The sequence below is a fragment of the Bos indicus genome, chromosome 13, assembly GCF_029378745.1.
Source record: "Bos indicus isolate NIAB-ARS_2022 breed Sahiwal x Tharparkar chromosome 13, NIAB-ARS_B.indTharparkar_mat_pri_1.0, whole genome shotgun sequence".
Classification (NCBI taxonomy): domain Eukaryota; kingdom Metazoa; phylum Chordata; class Mammalia; order Artiodactyla; family Bovidae; genus Bos; species Bos indicus.
In genome coordinates this window covers 31784918-31807523 of record NC_091772.1, presented here as the reverse complement: position 1 = coordinate 31807523, position 22606 = coordinate 31784918, and the positions used below count along the sequence as shown (strand labels likewise).

Below are 22606 nucleotides of genomic sequence, written 5' to 3'. Positions count from 1 at the left end.
ATGGGATCACTTTATATATGCAGTTTACCAACTGTAGAATATTCAGTTCTTACAATTAATTCCGTTATGTTGGTCATTTGACTTCTTTTGACTGTTTTATTGTATGGAAGTTGTTCCAGTTTTTTTCAAAAAAGATTACAATTAAAGGGAAGTATAATTTTCTGGGAACGAACAAAATCAATATAAAGTGTTAGAGAAAAAATATTGCACATTTTCTGGAAGGGAATGGGGACCAATTCATACAGCATTCTGAAAATCCCCTCATGATTAATTGAAATTACTAATAGCTAAAATGATAGCAACTAAAGATGGCTCAGTGGTCAAGAATCTGTCTGCAGTACAGAAGACCCAGGTTTGATCCCTGGGTCAGGAAGATCCCCTGGAGAAGGGAATGGCAAACCACTCCAGTATTCTTGCCTGGAGAATTCCATGGACAGAGGAGCCTAGAGGGCTACAGTCTTTGGGGTCACAAAGAGTCAGACACGACTGAGTGACTGACACTTTCACTTTCAAAGAATATTTATATCCCTTATCAGAGAAGGCCTTGGGGAGGTCCACAGAGAGCAACTCTTTCACCCATGCCATTTTTTCTAGTGTTTTCCTTGCTTCAGGCTGGCCAGAGCAGAGGAACAGCAGGTATTTTTTGCTTCTAATTGGCACCTTGAAAAGAATAATTTAACATAAGCTTGATAATTCTGGATGAGATTAACAACAGCATCCATTTTCCAAATTGATGCTGACTTTTAAAACTGGGGTGAGGAAATTCTGAAGTTAATACAGTAACAACTGCAAAGTGAACTCACTTTTCTGTGTTTCTTCAACATCCCGTCCATGGACACAGCATCCAAAGTGCTTTCCGCACTCCCACCTTGCTGTGTTCTGCTGGGCACACAGTGAGCAAATCGCAGTGTTAGATGCTTTTGGGGAAATGTTGTAAAGTCACTTTCTCCAAAAACTCTGCCAAGTAACTTGAAAAGAAACAACAAAGTTGGTTTTCTTTCTTTCTTTTTTTTTTTGTTTCTCCACTTCATGATATTTTACTTACTTTTGGTCACACTGCAAAGTCATGCAGGATCTCAGTTCCCTGACCAGGGATCAAACTCATGCCCCACTACAGTGGAAATAACCACTGGACCACCAGGGAAGTCCCCAAAGTTGGTTGACAATCAGAATGAGCAACAAGCAGACTGTTGAGTTGCCCAAAGTTGCATTTTATTAGGAGGTTTAAGGGACATTGGAATTTTCATTTATTTAATCTCTTACTGAACATGAGATCTCAAAACATATGGGTTTTTTCTTCCTAGTTGACCAAGAAACCAGAGAAAAATATTCATTATATTAAGTGCTTAATTGGAGATAGGTTCCTCTCAGTAATCTCTTCTATTGGACCATAAAGAGCCTATTTACATTCCACCCTATCTGTAAAGTTCAGAATTTACTGGGTATTGTTTAGTAAACACTGTCTGAAAACAGCTGTTAATAGAAGTTCACTGACTTGCAATAATCAGAGGTATATGAGAACCATTCATTAAAGAGCCAGGCATTCTGCTGGGCATCAAAGCCATCAGGGAAATAAGGCACATCATTTTTAAAAAATTTATGTTAATTAATTGTTTGACCATGCCAAGCAGCATGTGGCATCTTAGTTCCCCAACCAGGGACTGAACCCACCCTGCAATGAAAGTGTGGGTTCTTAACCACTGAACCATCAGGGAAGTCCCAAGGCACATGCTTAAGTTAACCTTTATCCCTTGAATGAGAGCATCTGTAAGATGACAGTGGACTATGAAACAGACTGCCTGGGTGTGAATCCCAGCTCTGCTGCTGTCTAGCCATTACTTAAACTCGTGCCTCCATCTTCTTGTCTGTAAAATGCTCACAAGGCTGTTGTATGGATTCTATGTATCAAGTTACAACTCAGAAAAGTGCTTTTCCCATAAGAAGCACAATATGATTTTTCATTTTTAGGGACAATCCACATGTGCTGAAACATAGTTCTCATCACTTGTTTGGCATCTCCCAATTCAGCATCAGGAGCACAGGGCAGTCAGGTGACTCAGGGTCTGTAGGGCAGCTCAGAAGCACACTGGTCCTGGGGTGTGCTTGTACACTGGACAGGAGGGTTCCCTGACAGCAGCAGTGTAGATACCCCCATTGTGGTGATTATAATTTACCACTGGTTTAACAACCAGCTGACAAAATTCCTGAGTATTTACCAGTTGGTTCCCATAAGCTGGGACAACTGGGTTCCAACATGACATTGGGGGTTATACCCAGATGGCCACTGAGCCAGCAGTCATTCACTGAGAAGTGATGTTCGGGGGTGGGGGGGTGTGTGGGGGGTGGGGGGGGTGTGTGTGGGGTGTGGGGGGTGGGGGGGGAGCTAAGATGGCAGAGGAGTAGGACGGGGAGAACACTTTCTCCCCCACAAATTCATCAAAAGAACATTTAAACGCCGAGTAAATTCCACAAAACAACTTCTGAATGCCGGCAGAGGACATCAGGCACCCAGAAAAGCAACCCAAGTCTTCGAAAGGAGGTAGAAAAAATATAAAAGACAAAAAAAAAAAGAGACAAAAGAGGGAGGGACAGAGTTCTGTCCTGGGAAGGGAGTCTTAGAAAGAGAGAAGTTTCCAAACACCAGGAAACCTTCTCACTGCCGAATCTGTGCCAAGCTTTGGAAGCACAGAGGGCAATATAACAGGGAGGAAAAATAAATAAACAATTAAAACCTGCAGATTGTGAGCCCTACGGTAACTCCCCCAGCGGAGAAGCAGCGCAGACACCTGCACACGCCATTGGCAAGCGGGGGCTGGGCAGGGAGGCGCGGCGCGGGCTGCATCACTCAGAGTAAGGATCTGGCCTGAATACCCCGAGCGCTATCTGAGCGAAATAATTTGGGCTAGCAAACCAGACTGTGGGATATCTACCACGCGAAAAGTCAGCCCTAACCTAAGATACTGCCAGGCCCACGCACAGAACAAAGGACTGAACAGAGATAGCCGGCTGCAGACCATCCCCCTCCGGTGACAGGCAGCCAGAGCCAGAAGTGGGCAATCGCAGCCCCAGTGAGACATTACCTATAAAACTGTAAGCAAGCTTCTTTGCTAACTAAAACTTCTTGGGGCTCTGGACGGTCAACATCCACCTGAGAAGGTGCACCGGTTGTACACCTAGATAACCGAGCGGCGGGGAGGCCATAAGTCGCAGCAATCGCACTGGCCAAACACCTCATCAGCTGAGCTGCTCGGACCTGGGAAGGGCATAAAACGCAGGCCCAACCGAGTCTGCACCTCTGAGGACTACCCGAGTGCCTGAACCTGAGCAGCTTGGACCTGGGAGGTGCTAGCAGCCCAGGGCTGGCCACGTATGGTTCCCGGAGGAGCAACCTAGAGCCTGAGCAGTGTGGTTAGGAAGGCTACACGCGCCGTGAGCAGGGGCAGATCCAGTGTGGCTGAGGCACTGCGAGCACACGCCAGTGTTATTTGTTTGCAACGTCCTTCCCTCCCCACAGCGCGACTGAACAAGTGAGCACCGCCCCCCCCCCCAAAAAAAATAAGTGTCCACCACCCATCCCCTTTGTGTCAGGGCAGAAACCAGACACTGAAGAGACCAACAAACAGAAGAACCTATAACAGAGGGAACCGCCTTGGAAGCTACAGGCAATAGATTAAAACCCTGTGGTTAGTACCGACTACATAGGAAGGGGTCTATAGATCTTGAGAAATATAAATCGGATCAAGGAACTAGCCGAAAATGAACTGACCCCACAATACTCACAACAAAACCAGAGAAAGTCCTAGATATATTTTTAATATGTTTATGATCAGTCTTTCTTTTTTTTTTTAATTAAAAAAAAATTTTTAAGTCCTCTATTATTCCTTTAATTTTCACTTTTATAACCTACTACTACTTTAAAAAAAAAAAAAGACCCTATTTTTTTTAAAGCAAACTTCATATATATATTTTTTATAATTTTTGTGACCTTGTTTGTTTGTTTTTTTTTCTTTTCTTTAACATTTTATTTTTGAAATTCCAAACTCTACTCTAGATTTTTAATTTATGCTTTTTGGTATTTGTTATCAATTTTGTACCTATATTTTCTTTATAATTTTTGTGACTTTGTTTTTGTTGGTTTTTTTTTCACTCTCTTTCTTTTTCTTCTTCTTTTTTTTAACATTATATTTTTGAAATTCCAAACTCTACTCTAGATTTTTAACTTTTGCTTTTTGGTATTTGTTATCAATTTTGTACCTATATTTTCTTTATAATTTTTGCAACTTTGTTTGTTTTTGTTTGTTTGTTTTTTCTCTTTTTCTTTTCCTTCTTCTTTTCTTTAACATTGTATTTTTGAAATTCCAAACTCTACTCTAGATTTTTAATTTTTGCTTTTATGTATTTGTTACCAATTTTGTACCTTTAAGAACCCAATCTTCAGTACCCATTTTTCACTAGGGAGCGAGATTACTGGCTTGACTGCTCTCTTTCCCTTTGGACTCTCCTTTGTCTCCACTGGGTCGCCTGTGTCTCCTCCCTAACCCCTCTCTACTCTACCCAACTCTGTGAATTTCTGTGTGTTCCAGATGGTGGAGAACACTTAAGGAACTGATTACTGGCTGGATCTGTCTCCCTCCTTTTCATTTCCCCCTTTTATCCTCCTGGCCACCTCTGTCTCCTTCCTCCTTCTTCTCTTCTCTGTATAACTCCGTGAACACCTCTGAGCAATCCAGTTGTGGCGTGCACATAAGGAAGTGATTACTGGCTAGCCCACTCTCTCCTCTATTGATTCCACCTCATCTCATTCAGGTCACCCCTAACTCCCTCCTCCCTCTTCTCTTCTCCATGTAACGCTGTGAACCTCTCTGGGTGACCCTCATGGTGGAGAAACTTTTCATCTTTAACGTAGATGTTTTATCAGTGGTGCTGTATAGAAGGAGAAGTTTTGAAACTACTGTAATAATAAGACCGATAACTGGAAGCAGGAGGCTTAAGTCCAAACCCTGACTCCAGGGAACTCCTGACTCCAGGGATCATTAATTGACAGGAGCTAATCAAACGCCTCCATACCTACACTGAAACCAAGCACCACACAAGAGCCAACAAGTTCCAGGGCAAGACATACCAAGCAAATTCTCCAGCAACACAGGAACACAGCCCTGAGCTCCAAGATACAGGCTGCCCAAAGTCACCCCAAAACCATAGACATCTCATAACTCACTACTGGACATTTCATTGCACTCCAGAGAGAAGAAATACAGCTCCACCCACCAGAACACCTACACAAGCTTCCCTAACCAAGAAACCTTGACAAGCCACCTGTACAAACCCACACACAGCAAGGAAACGCCATAATAAAGAGAACTCCACAAACTGCCAGAATACAGAAAGGACACCCCAAACTCAGCAATTTAAACAAGATGAAGAGACAGAGGAATACCCAGCAGATAAAGGAACGGGATAAATGCCCACCAAACCAAACAAAAGAGGAAGAGATAGGGAATCTACCTGATAAAGAATTCCGAATAATGATAGTGAAATTGATCCAAAATCTTGAAATCAAATGGAATCACAGATAAATAGCCTGGAGACAAGGATTGAGAAGATGCAAGAAAGGTTTAACAAGGACCTAGAAGAAATAAAAAAGAGTCAATATATAATGAATAATGCAATAAATGAAATAAAAAACACTCTGGAGGCAACAAATAGTAGAATAACAGAGGCAGAAGATAGGATTAGTGAATTAGAAGATAGAATGGTAGAAATAAATGAATCAGAGAGGAAAAAAGAAAAATGAATTAAAAGAAATGAGGACAATCTCAGAGACCTCCAGGACAATATTAAACGCTACAACATTCGAATCATAGGGGTCCCAGAAGAAGAAGACAAAAAGAAAGACCGTGAGAAAATACTTGAGGAGATAATAGTTGAAAACTTCCCTAAAATGGGGAAGGAAATAATCACTCAAGTCCAAGAAACCCAGAGAGTCCCAAACAGGATAAACCCAAGGCGAAACACCCCAAGACACATATTAATCAAATTAACAAAGATCAAGCACAAAGAACAAATATTAAAAGCAGCAAGGGAAAAACAACAAATAACACACAAGGGAATTCCCATAAGGATAACAGCTGATCTTTCAATAGAAACTCTTCAAGCCAGGAGGGAATGGCAAGACATATTTAAAGTGATGAAAGAAAATAACCTACAGCCCAGATTATTGTACCCAGCAAGGATCTCATTCAAATATGAAGGAGAAATCAAAAGCTTTACAGACAAGCAAAAGCTGAGAGAATTCAGCACCACCAAACCAGCTCTCCAACAAATACTAAAGGATATTCTCTAGACAGGAAACACAAAAAGGGTGTATAAATTTGAACCCAAAACAATAAAGTAAATGGCAACGGGATCATACTTATCAATAATCACCTTAAACGTAAATGGGTTGAATGCCCCAACCAAAAGGCAAAGACTGGCTGAATGGATACTAAAACAAGACCCCTACATACGCTGTCTACAAGAGACCCACATCAAAACAGGGGACACATACAGATTGAAAGTGAAGGGCTGGAAAAAGATTTTCCATGCAAATAGGGACCAAAAAAAAGCAGGAGTAGCAATACTCATATCAGATAAAATAGACTTTAAAACAAAGGCTGTGAAAAGAAACAAAGACGGTCACTACATAATGATCAAAGGATCAATCCAAGAAGAAGATATAACAATTATCAATATATATGCACCCAAGACGGGAGCACTGCAATATGTAAGACAAATGCTAACAAGTATGAAAGTAGAAATTAACAATAACACAATAATAGTGGGAGACTTTAATACCCCACTCACACCTATGGATAGATCAACTAAACAGAAAATTAACAAGGAAACACAAACTTTAAACAATACAATAGACCAGTTAGACTTAATTGATATCTATAGGACATTTCATCCCAAAACAATGAATTTCACCTTTTTCTCAAGCGCACATGGAACCTTCTCCAGGATAGATCACATCCTGGGCCATAAATCCAGCCTTGGTAAATTCAAAAAAATAGAAATCATTCCAAGCATCTTTTCTGACCACAATGCAGTAAGATTAGATTTCAATTACGGGAGAAAAACTATTAAAAATTCCAACATATGGAGGCTGAACAACACGCTGCTGAATAACCAACAAATCACAGAAGAAATCAAAAAAGAAATCAAAATCTGCATAGAAACGAATGAAAATGAAAACACAACAACCCAAAACCTGTGGGACACTGTAAAAGCAGTCCTAAGGGGAAAGTTCATAGCAATACAGGCATACCTCAAGAAACAAGAGTCAAATAAATAACCTAACTCTACACCTAAAGCAACTAGAAAAGGAAGAGATGAAAAACCCCAGGGTTAGTAGAAGGAAAGAAATCTTAAAAATTAGGGCAGAAATAAATGCAAAAGAAACAAAAGAGACTTAGAAAAAATCAACAAAGCCAAAAGCTGGTTCTTTGAAAGGATAAATAAAATTGACAAACCATTAGCCAGACTCATCAAGAAACAAAGGGAGAAAAATCAAATCAATAAAATTAGAAATGAAAATGGAGAGATCACAACAGACAACACAGAAATACAAAGGATCATAAGAGACTACTATCAACAATTATATGCCAATAAAATGGACAACGTGGAAGAAATGGACAAATTCTTAGAAAACTACAACTTTCCAAAACTGGACCAGAAAGAAATAGAAAATCTTAACAGACCCATCACAAGCACGGAAATTGAAACTGTAATCAAAAATCTTCCAGCAAACAAAAGCCCAGGTCCAGACGGCTTCACAGCTGAATTCTACCAAAAATTTAGAGAAGAGCTAACACCTATCCTGCTCAAACTCTTCCAGAAAATTGCAGAGGAAGGTAAACTTCCAAACTCATTCTATGAGGCCACCATCACCCTAATACCAAAACCTGACAAAGATGCCACAAAAAAAGAAAACTACAGGCCAATATCACTGATGAACATAGATGCAAAAATCCTTAACAAAATTCTAGCAATCAGAATCCAACAACACATTAAAAAGATCATACACCATGACCAAGTGGGCTTTATCCCAGGGATGCAAGGATTCTTCAATATCCGCAAATCAATCAATGTAATACACTACATTAACAAATTGAAAAATAAAAATATGATTATCTCAATAGATGCAGAGAAAGCCTTTGACAAAACTCAACATCCATTTATGATAAAAACTCTCCAGAAAGCAGGATTAGAAGGAACATACCTCAACATAATAAAAGCTATATATGACGAACCCACAGCAAACATTATCCTCAGTGGTGAAAAATTGAAAGCATTTCCTCTAAAGTCAGGAACAAGACAAGGGTGCCCACTTTCACCATTACTATTCAACATAGTTTTGGAAGTTTTGGCCACAGCAATCAGAGCAGAAAAAGAAATAAAAGGAATCCAAATTGGAAAAGAAGAAGTAAAACTCTTACTGTTTGCAGATGACATGATCCTCTACATAGAAAACCCTAAAGACTCCACCAGAAAATTACTAGAACTAATCAATGATTATAGTAAAGTTGCAGGACATAAAATCAACACACAGAAATCCCTTGCATTCCTATAATAATAATGAGAAATAATTCCTTTGTTGTGCAAAAGCTTTTAAGTTTAATTAGGTCCCATTTGTTTATTTTTGCTTTTATTTCCAATATTCTGGGAGGTGGGTCATAGAGGATCCTGCTGTGATCTATGTCGGAGAGTGTTTTGCCTATGTTCTCCTCTAGGAGTTTTATAGTTTCTGGTCTTATGTTCAGATCTTTAATCCATTTTTAGTTTATTTTTGTGTATGGTGTTATATGAGAATAATAAAAATAATGAGAAATAACACTAATAATGAGAAAACTGAAAGAGAAATTAAGGAAACAATTCCATTCACCATTGCAACGGAAAGAATAAAATACTTAGGAATGTATCTACCTAAAGAAACTAAAGACCTATATATAGAAAACTATAAAACACTGGTGAAAGAAATCAAAGAGGACACTAATAGATGGAGAAATATACCATGTTCATGGATTGGAAGAATCAATATAGTGAAAATGAGTATACTACCCAAAGCAATTTATAGATTCAATGCAATCCCTATCAAGCTACCAACGGTATTCTTCACAGAGTTAGAACAAATGATTTCACAATTTGTATGGAAATACAAAAAACCTCGAATAGCCAAAGCAATCTTGAGAAAGAAGAATGGAACTGGAGGAATCAACCTACCTGACTTCAGGCTCTACTACAAAGCCACAATTATCAAGACAGTATGGTACTGGCACAAAGACAGAAATATAGATCAATGGAACAAAATAGAAAGCCCAGAGATAAATGCATGCACATATGGACACCTTATCTTTGACAAAGGAGGCAAGAATATACAATGGATTAAAGACAATCTCTTTAACAAGTGGTGCTGGGGAAACTGGTCAACCACTTGTAAAAGAATGAAACTAGAGCACTTTCTAACACCATACACAAAAATAAACTAAAAATGGATTAAAGATCTGAACATAAGACCAGAAACTATAAAACTCCTAGAGGAGAACATAGGCAAAACACTCTCCGACATAGATCACAGCAGGATCCTCTATGACCCACCTCCCAGAATATTGGAAATAAAAGCAAAAATAAACAAATGGGACCTAATTAAACTTAAAAGCTTCTGCACAACAAAGGAAACTATAAGCAAGGTGAAAAGACAGCCTTCAGAATGGGAGAAAATAATAGCAAATGAAGCAACTGACAAACAGCTAATCTCAAAAATATATAAGCAACTCCTACAGCTCAATTCCAGAAAAATAAATGACCCAATCAAAAAATGGGCCAAAGAACTAAATAGACATTTCTCCAAAGAAGACATACAGATGGCTAACCAACACATGAAAAGATGCTCAACATCACTCATCAGAGAAATGCAAATCAAAACCACTATGAGGTACCATTTCACACCAGTCAGAATGACTGCAATCCAAAAGTCTACAAGCAATAAATGCTGGAGAAGGTGTGGAGAAAAGGGAACCCTCTTACACTGTTGGTGGGAATGCAAACTAGTATAGCCACTATGGAGAACAGTGTGGAGATTCCTTAAGAAACTGGAAATAGAACTGCCCTATGATCCAGCAATCCCACTGCTGGGCATACACACTGAGGAAACCAGAATTGAAAGAGACACGTGTACCCCAATGTTCATCGCAGCACTGTTTATAATAGCCAGGACATGAAAGCAACCTAGATGTCCATCAGCAGATGAATGGATAAGAAAGCTGTGGTACATATACACAATGGAGTATTACTCAGCCATTAAAAAGAATACATTTGAATCAGTTCTAATGAGGTGCATGAAACTGGAGCCTATTATACAGAGTGAAGTAAGCCAGAAAGAAAAACACCAATACAGTATACTAACGCATATATATGGAATTTAGAAAAACGGTATACGAGACAGGAAAAGAGACAGTGATGTATAGAACAGTCTTTTGGACTCTGTGGGAGAGGGAGAGGGTGGGATGATTTGGGAGAATGGCATTGAAGTACGTATAATATCATATATGGAATGAGTCGCCAGTCCAGGTTCGATGCATGATACTGGATGCTTGGGGCTGGTGCACTGGGACGACCCAGAGGGAAGGTATGGGGAGGGAGGAGGGAGGAGGGTTCAGGATGGGGAACACATGTATACCTGTGGCGGATTCATTTCGATATTTGGCAAAACCAATACAATAGTGTCAAGTTTAAAAATAAAATAAATAAAAAGAGAGAATAACACGCACACACACAAAAAAAGAAGAAGTGAATTTTGAGAGAAAAAAAAAAAAGAGAAGTGATGTTCCTCTGGGCAAGTGCAGTGAAAGATGGAGGGAGGGGGGGATGAAAAGTAATAAATATACTCCCTGCCCCTTAAGTACCTACGTTCACATTCTAGAGACAAAACATGTGAATCAGGACCTTGTATTGTGGAAGTCTGTGCTGACATCCTTGCTTCTGATTAAGGTCACCATGACTTCCAGAAAAGTGACCGGCAAAGGCCAACAACACTGTCCAACTGACCAGTTATTTTCAGACTGTGAAGGATTTGGTCATAGTGAAGGGTCTTTGGGGATTGGCTAGTTGGATCCTTGAAGGAAACAAAAATGATTCTGGTCTTGGAAATGAATTGGAAGTAAATCAGCACAGAGTGACTAGGCTTCCTCAAAGCACTGTGGCTGATCATTTATGGAGACAGCAGGCGTAAATTTCCTGTCATCACTGAGCCTGAAGATCTCACTATTTAAGAAGCACAGAGAACTTTTGCTAAATTAACTGTTAATTTTATGGCCAAGAATAGAGAATTTAATGCAACTTTATAATTGCTTTATTTTTGGCTGAAAATGGTCCTGTTTGTCGGAAAGACCCATGTGAAATTTTGTCATCCTCAATTTATTTACTTAGTTATGGGATGTAAAAAACATTAAAGTACATTTTAAAAGCAAATGTATTATATTTAGTATTTTTACATTAAATTGTATATGATATGCTATGTATTCCTCTCAAGAAAGATGAAACTTAGGTTTACGGGATTTCTTTTTCTTTCTTTTTTTAAAATTTTATTTATTTATTATTTTTGGCTGTGCTGTGTATCTTCATCGTTTCACCCTGGCTTTCTCTAGTTACGGCAAGTGGGGCTACTCTCTAGTTGTGATGCACGGGCTTCCCATTGCGGTGGCTTGTCTTGTGCAGCACAGGCTCTGGGCACACAGGCTTCAGTCATTAGAGTTCACAGGCTCCAGAGGGTGCAGGCTTCAGTAGCTGTGGTGCACAGGCTTAGTTACTCCATGACAAGTGGAATCTTCCCAGATCAGGGATCGAAGCTGTATCCCCTGCATTGGCAGGCAGTTTCTTAACCACTAGACCACCAGGGAAGTCCTACAGGATATCTTATGATTAGTCAGAAGTTGATTAACATGCTAGGGTATTGCTTCTTATTCTTTTTCTTTCCTTAGTATATGTAAAACTTCAGCTACTTGAATTAAGCTGACAATGTTTATGGTTCTAAAACTAAAGATATTTATGGCAGTTTTCCCCTTTCTGTTGATAGTTTCAGCCTTTTGTGGGATACTCTTTTAATCAGTGTGCAGTGGTTGGAAACGGGGGAATTTTAAATCAGTCTCTCTGTGGAGCTGAAATCGATAAAGCTGACTTCGTTTTTAGGTAAGTACTATCAAATTGTTGTTTTTTTTTTTAATCCAAGATCAGTTCAATATTTTAAAGGAATAGTCTAAAGATACTCTGTTTAAATTTTGATCTTTGAAATTTATTGCTTAAGCCTACAATTTATCTGGTTTGTTTTCTGAAGTGTTAAACGGATCATGAGTTCCTTTGAATGTTGATACCAGAAGGATAAAACTGCTATGCTTACTAAACTTTCCAGAAACCCTGTATGAAATCATGGTGAAAGAGGATCTTCACTGAAGGACTTGTCAGAGACTTCAGTGTATCAAGGATAACTTTTTTTTTCTTAAACAGCATTTCAAGAAAACTTTGTTTTCAGGTAATACTTATGAAAATGCTGACTTAGATTTTGTATAGCATAAATAAACATCATTGTTTATTTAGATTTCTAAATAAACATCATTGTTTATTTCTAAATAAACATCTAAATAAACTTTGTTTATTTAGATTTCTAAATAAACATCATTGTTTATTTAGATATCTAAATAAACATCATTGTTTATTTAGATTTCTGGCCTGAAATTTAAGTGGGGGAAAATGTGGCTTGTAAAATTCTGATCTTTTAAAATGTTTATATCTCAGTACAAGCTAGCTTGCCAAAAACAGAAGCAAAAGTGTTTTCTATGTGTTTCTGAACTAATAAGACAAAGCAGAGAGCATCTCCACTTTCAGAACATGATGGAAAGATGATTCATCCTTGTGAGGATGGATTTCAATTGAAATGTACCTTTTCATAAAGTTGAAATCTGTTTCTTCCTATTTCATGAGCAATGATTGCATGCATCTGAGGAAGATCCTTTGATCTTTATTGATTTAATGCTGCCCTTTTTATTAGCACATGAAAAGGAAATACAGTTTTGGATCAGGAGCTCCCCCTCACTTTAATCTCATTTAGAATTTTATGCTGAAAGTAATGACAGAACAACAGACCTGGCAGTCCAACAAGTATTGTGTTCCTCATGATGAATGTGGAAATGGTGAATACCTGCATGATTTAGCCATTTTGCTAAAGTACTCAGTATGGAAAAGCCAGGGGGGAAAATAAATAATTCTTCTCATAATAGACTTGTTATAGACTGAAAATTCCCAAAACATCTGGGGTGAATATTATGCCTAAATATCCATTTTACTTTATAACACGTATAAGAAATACAAGTTTAGGTTTAACAAGCAGAAAAAACAACAACAACTCAACAGCTACTTAATTTATAACTCTGAAATAAATGTATATATTCTAGATTCTGCATTTGCTGATGCCAGGTATTTTTCTGAATAGAAATACTTTTTTTTTTAAATTTTTTCAGAATATAAATACTAACTTCAATACTTTTGAAGTTAGCCTTCCAAACATAAAGGTCAGATGGGGGCTATACATAGTTGATGTCATTAAAATTCATTTAATGTTTAAGCCTATATTGATTTTGGCCATACATGTTTTATAGTTTATAAAACCATCTGGAAACTGCTTGTGATTTTTCATTTCAGAAGATTGGGAGCTGTCAATTAAAAGTGTAAGGAACAAGAATAGGTGTTGAGTGGCTTCACTGTACTTTATATATGCAATACACAATATTTCCCCTATGGGTCTCCAGTGATATCATATTGGAAATCATTGTTGAGTCTTCAAAAGGATATGAAGTAGTTATGTTCTGGAAAGTAGATTTGTTACAGGAAGTCCACTAATGAAGATATTTCTGTGGCCTGTTATCTATGATTAATATTTGTTTTTTCCAAAGTGCCATCTTTGTTTTAGGATGTATCTTTTTTATCAGTGAGGGAAGTACATGTTTCATTTATTCATATATTTCACAGAGGATGAAACAGATTATTTTAACCTCAGGAGCATTACAGAACACAGTCAAGTTTAAACAGCTTTCCTCAGAGATGCTCCCTTTGTATGTATAGCTTTAAAGAAATGGTCTACTTGAAATTCTGTAAATGATACTTAGGGAGTCGTAACCAACTTTCCCTTTTTTTGTGACAAGAATATGCTTACTCAAAATTACAATTCTTAATTTGTTTTCCAATTTAAAAACCAATTAGTACTCAAAAGAGGATGAGAACATCAATATGAAAGCATCATTATAAGAACATTAGAGCTTTATTTATTAACAGCTTAATTTGGTGGAAAAACTATCCATATGGGAATCAGGAAATTTTTAATTTTTTATATACTCTTTGCTTCTGGCAGACATTATAACCATAATGACAATGCCTCAATTTTTAAAAATTTGTAAATTGACAATAATACCTAACAGAAGCCAAATATATTAAGAAAAGGTGGCAAGAATACACAGAAGAACTATACTAAAGAGATCTTAATGACCAGATAACCCCAATGGTGTGATCACTCACCTAGAACCAGATATCCTGGAGTCCGAATCAGATGGGCCTTAGGAGACACCACTGTGAACAAAGCTAGTGGAGGTGATGGAATTCCTATATCAAATCCTAAAAGATGATGCTGTGAAAGTGCTGTACTCAATGTGGCAACAAATTTGGAAAACTCAGCAGTGGCCACAGGACTGGGAAAGGTCAGTTTTCATTCCAATCCCAAAGAAAGGCAATGCCAAAGAATATTCGAACAACTGCATAGTTGCACTCATCTTACATGCTAGCAAAGTAATGCTCAAAATTCTCCAAGCAGGGCTTCAACAGTACATGAACTGAGAACTTCCAGATGTTCAAGCTGGGTTTAGAAAAGGCAGAGGAACCAGAGATCAAATTGCCAACCTCCGTTGGGTTTTTGAAAAAGCAAGAGAGTTCCACAAAAACATCTACTTGTGCTTTATTGACTATGCAAAAGCCTTTAACTGTGTGAATCACAACTGAAAAATTCTTAAAGATATGGGAATACCAGACCACCTTACCTGCCTCCTGAGAAATCTGTATATAGGTCAAGAAGCAACAATTAAACGTTGTACAACAAACTGGTTCCAAATTGGGAAAGGAGTATGTAACAGCTGTATATTGTCAACCTGTTTATTTAACTTATGCGCAGAGTACATCGTGCAGAATGCCAGGCTGAATGAAGCAAAAGCTGGAATCAAGATTGCGGAGGGAAATGTCAATAACTTCAGATATGCAGATGCCACCACTCTGATGGCAGAAAGTGAAGAGGAATTGAGGAGTCTTTTGATGAAAGTGAAAGAGGAGAGTGAAAAAGCTGGCTTAAAACTCAACATTCAAAAAAACTAAGATCATGGCATCCAGTCCCATCACTTCATGGCAAATAGATGGGTATCAATGGAAATAGTGAGAGATTTTATTTTCTTGGGCTCCAAAATCACTGCAGATGGTGACTGCAGCCATGAAATTAAAAGACACTTGCTCCTTGGAAGAAAAGCTATGACCAACCTAGAGAGCATATTAAAAAGCAGAGACATTATTTTGCCAACAGAGGTCTATCTAGTCAAAGTTACAGTTTTTCTAGTAGTCATGTATGGATGTGAGATCTGGACCATAAAGAAAGCTGAGTGCTGAAGAATTGATGCTTTTGAACTGTGGTGTTGGAGAAGACTTTTGAGAGTCCCTTGGACCGCAAGGAGATCAAACCAGTCAATCCTAAAGGAAATCAGTCCTGAATATTCATTGGAAGGACTGATGCTGAAGCTGAAGCCCCAATACTTTGGCCACCTGATGTGAAGAACTGACTCATTAGAAAAGACTCTGATGCTGGGGAAGATTGAAGGCAGGAGAAGGGGACAGCAGAAGATGAGATGGTTGGATGGCATCACTGACTCAATGGACAAGAGTTTGAGCAAGCTCCAGGAGTTGGTGATGCACAGGGAAGCCTGGCATGCTGTGGTCCATGGGGTCACAGAGTCAGACACAAATGAGTAACTGAACTGAACTGACCACCATAGGAATCTAATTAATATAAATAATTTAAATAAAAGGATTGTGAACTCTTCAAATGCTAGGCAAGGTGTAATTGTCACTTCTAGTTTTGTCACTGAAAGCATTTATCAGATTCTTACGTTTTATCCAATGTTGAAATGCCAACTAAGAGTTTGTTGCTGTTGTTGTGTAGTCGCTAAGTCATGTCCAACTCTTTTGCAACCCCATAGACTATAGCCTGCCAGGCTATAGCATTTTCCAGCAAGAATATTGGAGTAGGTTGCCATTTTCTTCTCCAAGGGGTCTTCCCAACCCAGGATCGAACCTGTGTCTAAATTCTGTACTTATTAAGTATTTTCGATGGAAATCAGATGAATTCTGAGACTCTATTTACAGCAGTAATTTTCTCCAATAAAATGAGAATGGTCACATGCATATGTGTGGATGTACTTTTTTTTGAAAGTTATATTTTGAGAATATTTTTTCTTCCAAATTTCAGGTGTAATCTCCCCCCAACCACAGGAAATGTTACCAATGATGTTGGGACTAAAACCAACCTGGTGACTCTAAATCCCAGTATTATAAAGCTAAGGTAAGTCCCTCCAAGTTACATAACTGTTCAAGACCACTTTTTTATTATTTAACCTATTTCTTAGTCTAAGCCCCAATCTTGCTGCTGAGACTGTCTGGAATGGCTTTGTAAGGAAAATACATAAGAATATATTAGTAATTTAGGTTGGGCTCATGAGAGGTATGTCCAGTTGCACTTCTAATGTCTTAAGTCAAGGGTTGCTAATAAAATTAGAACTTACTTATCTCTTCATGTTTTTCACGAGTACTGAAGTTTTTAAAAAATTATTTCCTTTCAGAATTTAAATGTTACTATTTTGTCTTGATAAAACTTTCTTGAAAAAACTTAGTCTACTTAGAAGCTTCAGAGAGTAAGCCTTAGGAGAACCTGACAAAATTGTCAGGGCACTTTGGGCAGTTTATTACTAAAAAATAATTCCCATATTTTATTTTCCACAATGTCACTACTATGAAATATTGGCTGTTCAGTAAAAATCCCATTAAAAGTGAAAGTGTTAGTTTCTCAGTCGTGTCTGACTCTTTGCGACGCCATGGACTTCTGTCCATGGGATTCTCCAGGCAAGAATACTGGAGTGGGTAGCCATTCCCTTCATCAGGGGATGTTTCTGATCCAGGGGTCAAACCCGGGTCTCCTGCATTGCAGGCAGATTCTTTACTGTCTGAGCCACCAGGGAAGCCCCAAAATCCTATACTTAGTTTTATTCAGTTGTTTTCATCCAAAGTGATTAATAATTGTTGTTAGTAGAATATATCCCTCAAATAGTTCTAGTATGACTTAAGAGAATATAACATATTATACCTGTCTCCCCAGAGTTTATTTTCTGAACACATGCACTTAGGTATACCAGTGTATTTACTGAGGCATTATTTAAATGAAACACATAGAGCTATCACAGTCCACGGAGGAAATTTAAAATGCATATGTGTGTGTGTGTGTGTGTGCATATAGATATTTTAAGTTTTCTAAAGCAGAGATCCCCAGCCTCTGGGATCTAATGCCTAATGATCTGAGGTGGAACTGATATAATAATAATAGAAATAAAGTACACAATAAAGATACTGCACTTGAATCATTCCCAAACCACCCCCACCCCCCAGTTCATGGAAAAATTATCTTCTGTGAAACCAGTCCCTGGTGCCAAAAAGGTTGGGGACTGCTGTTTTAAAGAAAATTGTTATTTTATAATAATATGTATACTTGAATATAGCTCAATGAATTTTTTTAAATGTATAGATATTTTAAGAGTGTGCTGTGTTTGAGAAAATGTATCAGTATGATACATTTGGAAGGTGTTTCAGCATTAAAAACCAACTTCAGGAAAAAATTACTGAGTTTGAAGATAAAATAATTTTTAAAAATGTATTTCCAGCAAGAATATTGTTCTGTAAGAAGGTAGAAATGAAAGAATAGATATGCCTATTCTATTGAAAGAGATGAAAGAAAAGAAAGAAATGAAGACCTAACCCTTGATATTTATCATACAAGATGCTTGCTGCTGCTGCTGCTACTAAGTCGCTTCAGTCATGTCCGACTCTGTGCGACCCCATAGACGGTAGCCCACCAGGCTCCCCTGTCCCTGGGACTCTCCAGGCAAGAACACTGGAGTGGGTTGCCATTTCCTTCTCCAATGCATGAAAGTGAAAAGTGAAGGTGAAGTCGCTCAGTCGTGTCCGACTCTTGGCGACCCCATGGACTGCAGCCCACCAGGCTCCTCTGTCCATGGGATTTTCCAGGCAAGAGTACCGGAGTGGGGTGCCATTGCCTTCTCCTATACAAGATGTTTACTTAACCTGAATTTCTCTGAATCTTCAGTTTGTCTCTTTTATATACAGTGACATAACTGGTTCTGTTTTTTGGTCAGTGGTATGTTACCCAAACTGTTCCTTTGATGATTATTGTTAAAATCACAATGTTTTAAAAATTTGGCAGATATGGGAACTTAAAGGAAAAGAAAGCAATATTTCTGGAGGACGTTGCAGCCTATGGAGATGCTTTCGTCCTTCTGCCTGCGTTTTCCTTCAGGGCCAATACCGCGGCCTCTTTTAAAGTGTACTACACACTGAAGGAATCTAAAGCAAGACAAAAGGTTTTATTTTTCCATCCCAAGTACCTGAAAAACCTTGCACTCTTCTGGAGGACTAAAGGTGTGACCGAGTATCGCCTGTCCTCCGGCTTGATGATCACAAGTGTGGCAGTCGAGCTGTGTGAGAACGTGAAGCTGTATGGATTCTGGCCCTTCTCTAGAACTGGAGAGAACATGCCTGTCAGCCATCACTACTACGACAATAAGTTACCTAAACGCGGTTTCCATGAGATGCCCAAAGAGTATAGCCAAATTCTCCAGCTTCATGTGAAAGGCATCCTCAAGTTACAGTTTAGCAAATGTGAAACAGCCTGAACCAAATGCCTTTAAATGGGCATCATGTTCACATAATGCAGTTGGTGAGTAACTATTCCCAAACGCCGAGAGAGATGGTTGTAGTGTTTCATAGGAAGAGTCCCAAAAGTTGGTTGGCTCCATGCTCCACACTATGTGTGCAACCTTAGCAACTCATTTAATTGTTCTAATCGTCAGTTTCTCTTCCTGTAAAATGGGCATCATGATATCTAACTCATGTTAGGAAAATGTGATAATCTATGAAATCTTTTGGCAAGTATTTGGTGTGAGGTAGGGACTCTAAGAATATTTCTTTGTTGATGTTTACCATTTTCACCCTCACCAGACATAATAAAAGGTAGGATGTCTTGAAGACTCTTTTTGGAGAGAACAGCTGAGTTGCCAAATATCCACTGGAATTCTTTCTCTGGCAGGAACCTCTATTATCCATAAAATCATTCCCGCCTTTCTTCCTAATTTAAAAAGTACATATAAGAAAATTGTTTACTTAAACAAAAAGCCTTTCATTATTCAGGAACGAATGCCTTATGCTTCTAATTACAGTCACTTGTGTCTTGAGCCACACTGATGTAGTGGTTGGATTTAGGCCAATTCTTTTCCTCTTTTACATTTAAAAATCACTCTTTTACATACCTATATTTACTACTTCAAGGGCAGTTACAATTTTTCATACCTGTTGTCTTGTCTGTGGGGAACAGCTGCTTCATGCCGACCCTTTCCCAAACTCGGTGAGAGAGATATAAAAATGACTTAAGGCCTGCAGGAAGGAAGAGATGTGTGTTTCATAAACACGTTGATGTGCATTTTGTAAACACATTGTGCTCAATGTTCACAAAAGCTTTGAGGAGACAGTACTGTGAGGAATGAAACAAGAATGATTCAATCGATTTCAATGAAATCTATTTCAGAGAAGAGGTGGTTTCTGAATTAAACCTAGTGAAGGAGGAAGGCTTCACCAAATGAAGACGAATCTAGGTAGAGGAAACTTGATAGGAGAGAAAGCAGTCCCCTTGATTCCAGTTGAAGTTATTTGAGGGTAAATCATGGTCTTTATCTACAAACTTCCACGTGGTGATGGGATATATAGCCCATGGGGGTGGTGGGTTGGACCTACATCTGTGAAATGGAAATAATACCAAGCTGAATGATTTCATAGGAAAGTCGTAAAAACTAATGCCCAGAGAAACTTAATTCTCAGCAAGGAAAGCTGTACATTTACATGAGAACTAAGACTAATCATTTAAACACCAATATAAAATAAAGCTTAAGGAGACATTGAATACCTTAGGTTATGGTGTTATACATGTTGATGTAGTTCATCCCTGCAGCTATTGAATAAGTAAGTTATTTGACTTAAATAAGTAATAACGTGCACACTTTCCTACTCATTTTTGTACCAGTGTGAGAAGAGCAGAAATAGGAGCAGAGCAGAGTGGACAGCGTGACAAATTCATTATGAATATAATTCTGAATTCTTAACTTAGCCAGATTATTGTTTTATTCAACATTCACTTGTAAGAACACTCTGCTACCAACTGCTTATTTTGCAAAACTAATCTTTAATTTTTAGTTTGATTGTCGTTGACTTTTGTGATACTTTTCTTAATTCACATTCTCATTTGTTCTTTATAGCAAATGAAACCTATTACCTCCATAAATTGGTTTAAAAGTTCATATATAAATATTTTCTAAAAGAACCATGCTTTTAGTTGCATAGAGTCTAATTCATGTATCTTTTTGTAGCAATGAATAAATGACTGTTTTCTACTGCTTCTAATGAGTTTAATTAGTTTTTAAAAATCTGCTAGCAGGATTGATAATGTCTCTATCATGTTATTAGCAGTGATTATGAAAAATAGATCAGAACACTCTAGTATTTTATAGTTTAGTAAAATGTTTCCCTCAAAATGTTTTCTGCCGGGTAGAAACTTCAACTTTGCATTTTGATGACACTGAAAATACATGATGAGTAAAAATAATAGAATATACTGAAATAAATCGTTAAGTATATGACATGGATAATTTGTAAGTTATTTTAATAAAAATCACTTATGATTTCCAGGACATTTAGAGCTTACTTAAGTTTTTCCTATGTAACTTCCTATTTTAACTTTGGATGTTTTGTCTAGAATATCAAAATAGAATTTTCAGTGTCACTGATAAGAATTTTGGAAATACTCAAAATAGTGTGAAGGTAAGGAGTATTGTCCCAAAGATACCCATGTTTGAGTAAAATGTCAGTAGAAAAACTTTTAAGTTGTAGAAGACATGGTATGTCTTTTGCCATGAACACAACCAAAGTTGGTTTCTTGTTTCACATTTGTATTAACGTTTGCGTTGCCAGCCTCAAAGCATGTTGGCGTTTTACAGCTATCCTACCTAGATTTACATTAGCCAAAATTGAGGTCTCAAACAACATGTGTGTTGTTTGTATTGATTCCTGAGTTGGTCTGAGTTGTTGTGAAATCATGAGAGCTTGTAGTTTCCTGCCCTTGTCTGAAACTCTCTTTACTTCTCTAGTGTCCTCAGAGTTGTAGAGAAATAAATGGGGTGGGAGGATGGAGTTCACGTGACATTATCAAAATTCATGTTCTGTTATACTTTTGTTGTTATTGTTCAGGCGCTAAGTCGTTTCTGACTATTCTCCTGCATTGGTAGGCAGGTTCTTTACCACTGAGCCACTAGCGAAACCCCTTATTATACTTTAGAAAGTTTAAAAAATCTGTTTTGGAACAGTAGGACATTACTGGAGCATCACAGTGGAACACATAGAAGATCATCGTCTGCCAGGAAATGTTATCATGTAATCTATCAGCTGTGTGAATTGGAAATCATAAGTAACAATTTTTGTTCTGTAATGGTGAGCTATTATACGTGTTTCACCAAGATCCAAACTAAAAGAGTACCTCCAAACTCCATTCTGTAGATTTAGTGATTCACCAAGTCTGACATGACACTCTCAAGAAATCTCTGGATGTAATGAGCACTTGTTAGATGAGTGAGTTTGACCTTCTGCTCTTAAATTTCAGGTACATCCATAGGCATGGAAAACAAAGTCAGTACTGGTGCTAGCCATTACCAAACCTTAGTTAGGACTCCAACTCATAATACTACCTGCTACCAGTTTCTAAGGGAAATACTGGCTTGGTTGATTTCATTTTCTACTTGTTGTTTAGCATCATGTGGCAATGTAAATGAATAATGAGAGCCCAAAATAATTTCTATCAAAATCCAAGGGTAAAGGCAGAAATATTTATTTAAGCATATAAGAATGCTGTATGGTCCCTTGGAGGGATTCCATGAATAACTGCATGGAATTAAATTTTACACAACGTAATAGTCCTTGAAGTCTCTGCTGTTTTTTTCCTACTAACAAAAGGCAAGATAGATCATGACTTTCATGAAAGAAGATTTCCTTCTGCATATAAATTCCAACCCAGTAAATATGTGGGCACTCAGCCAGGTAATCAGCCAAGGACATTTTTTTTTTTTTTTTTTTTGAGGACTTACTATGTGTAGAATACTGGAAT

General features: G+C 37.9%; 1 protein-coding gene across 5 annotated transcripts in view; it reads left to right on the top strand.

The window, feature by feature from the left end:
• ST8SIA6 (ST8 alpha-N-acetyl-neuraminide alpha-2,8-sialyltransferase 6) overlaps positions 1 to 20848 on the top strand; it is a 300498-nt gene extending 279650 nt beyond the window's left edge. For all 5 annotated transcript variants that reach the window (XM_070800889.1, XM_070800888.1, XM_070800887.1 and 2 more), the window contains 3 exons: positions 12113 to 12225; positions 16586 to 16678; positions 18608 to 20848. In XM_070800889.1, coding sequence (XP_070656990.1) covers positions 12113 to 12225; positions 16586 to 16678; positions 18608 to 19076 — 675 coding nt within the window. In that variant the 3' untranslated portion in view covers positions 19077 to 20848. The remainder of the gene's footprint in view (positions 1 to 12112; positions 12226 to 16585; positions 16679 to 18607) is intronic.
• The last annotated feature ends 1758 nt before the right edge of the window (positions 20849 to 22606 follow it).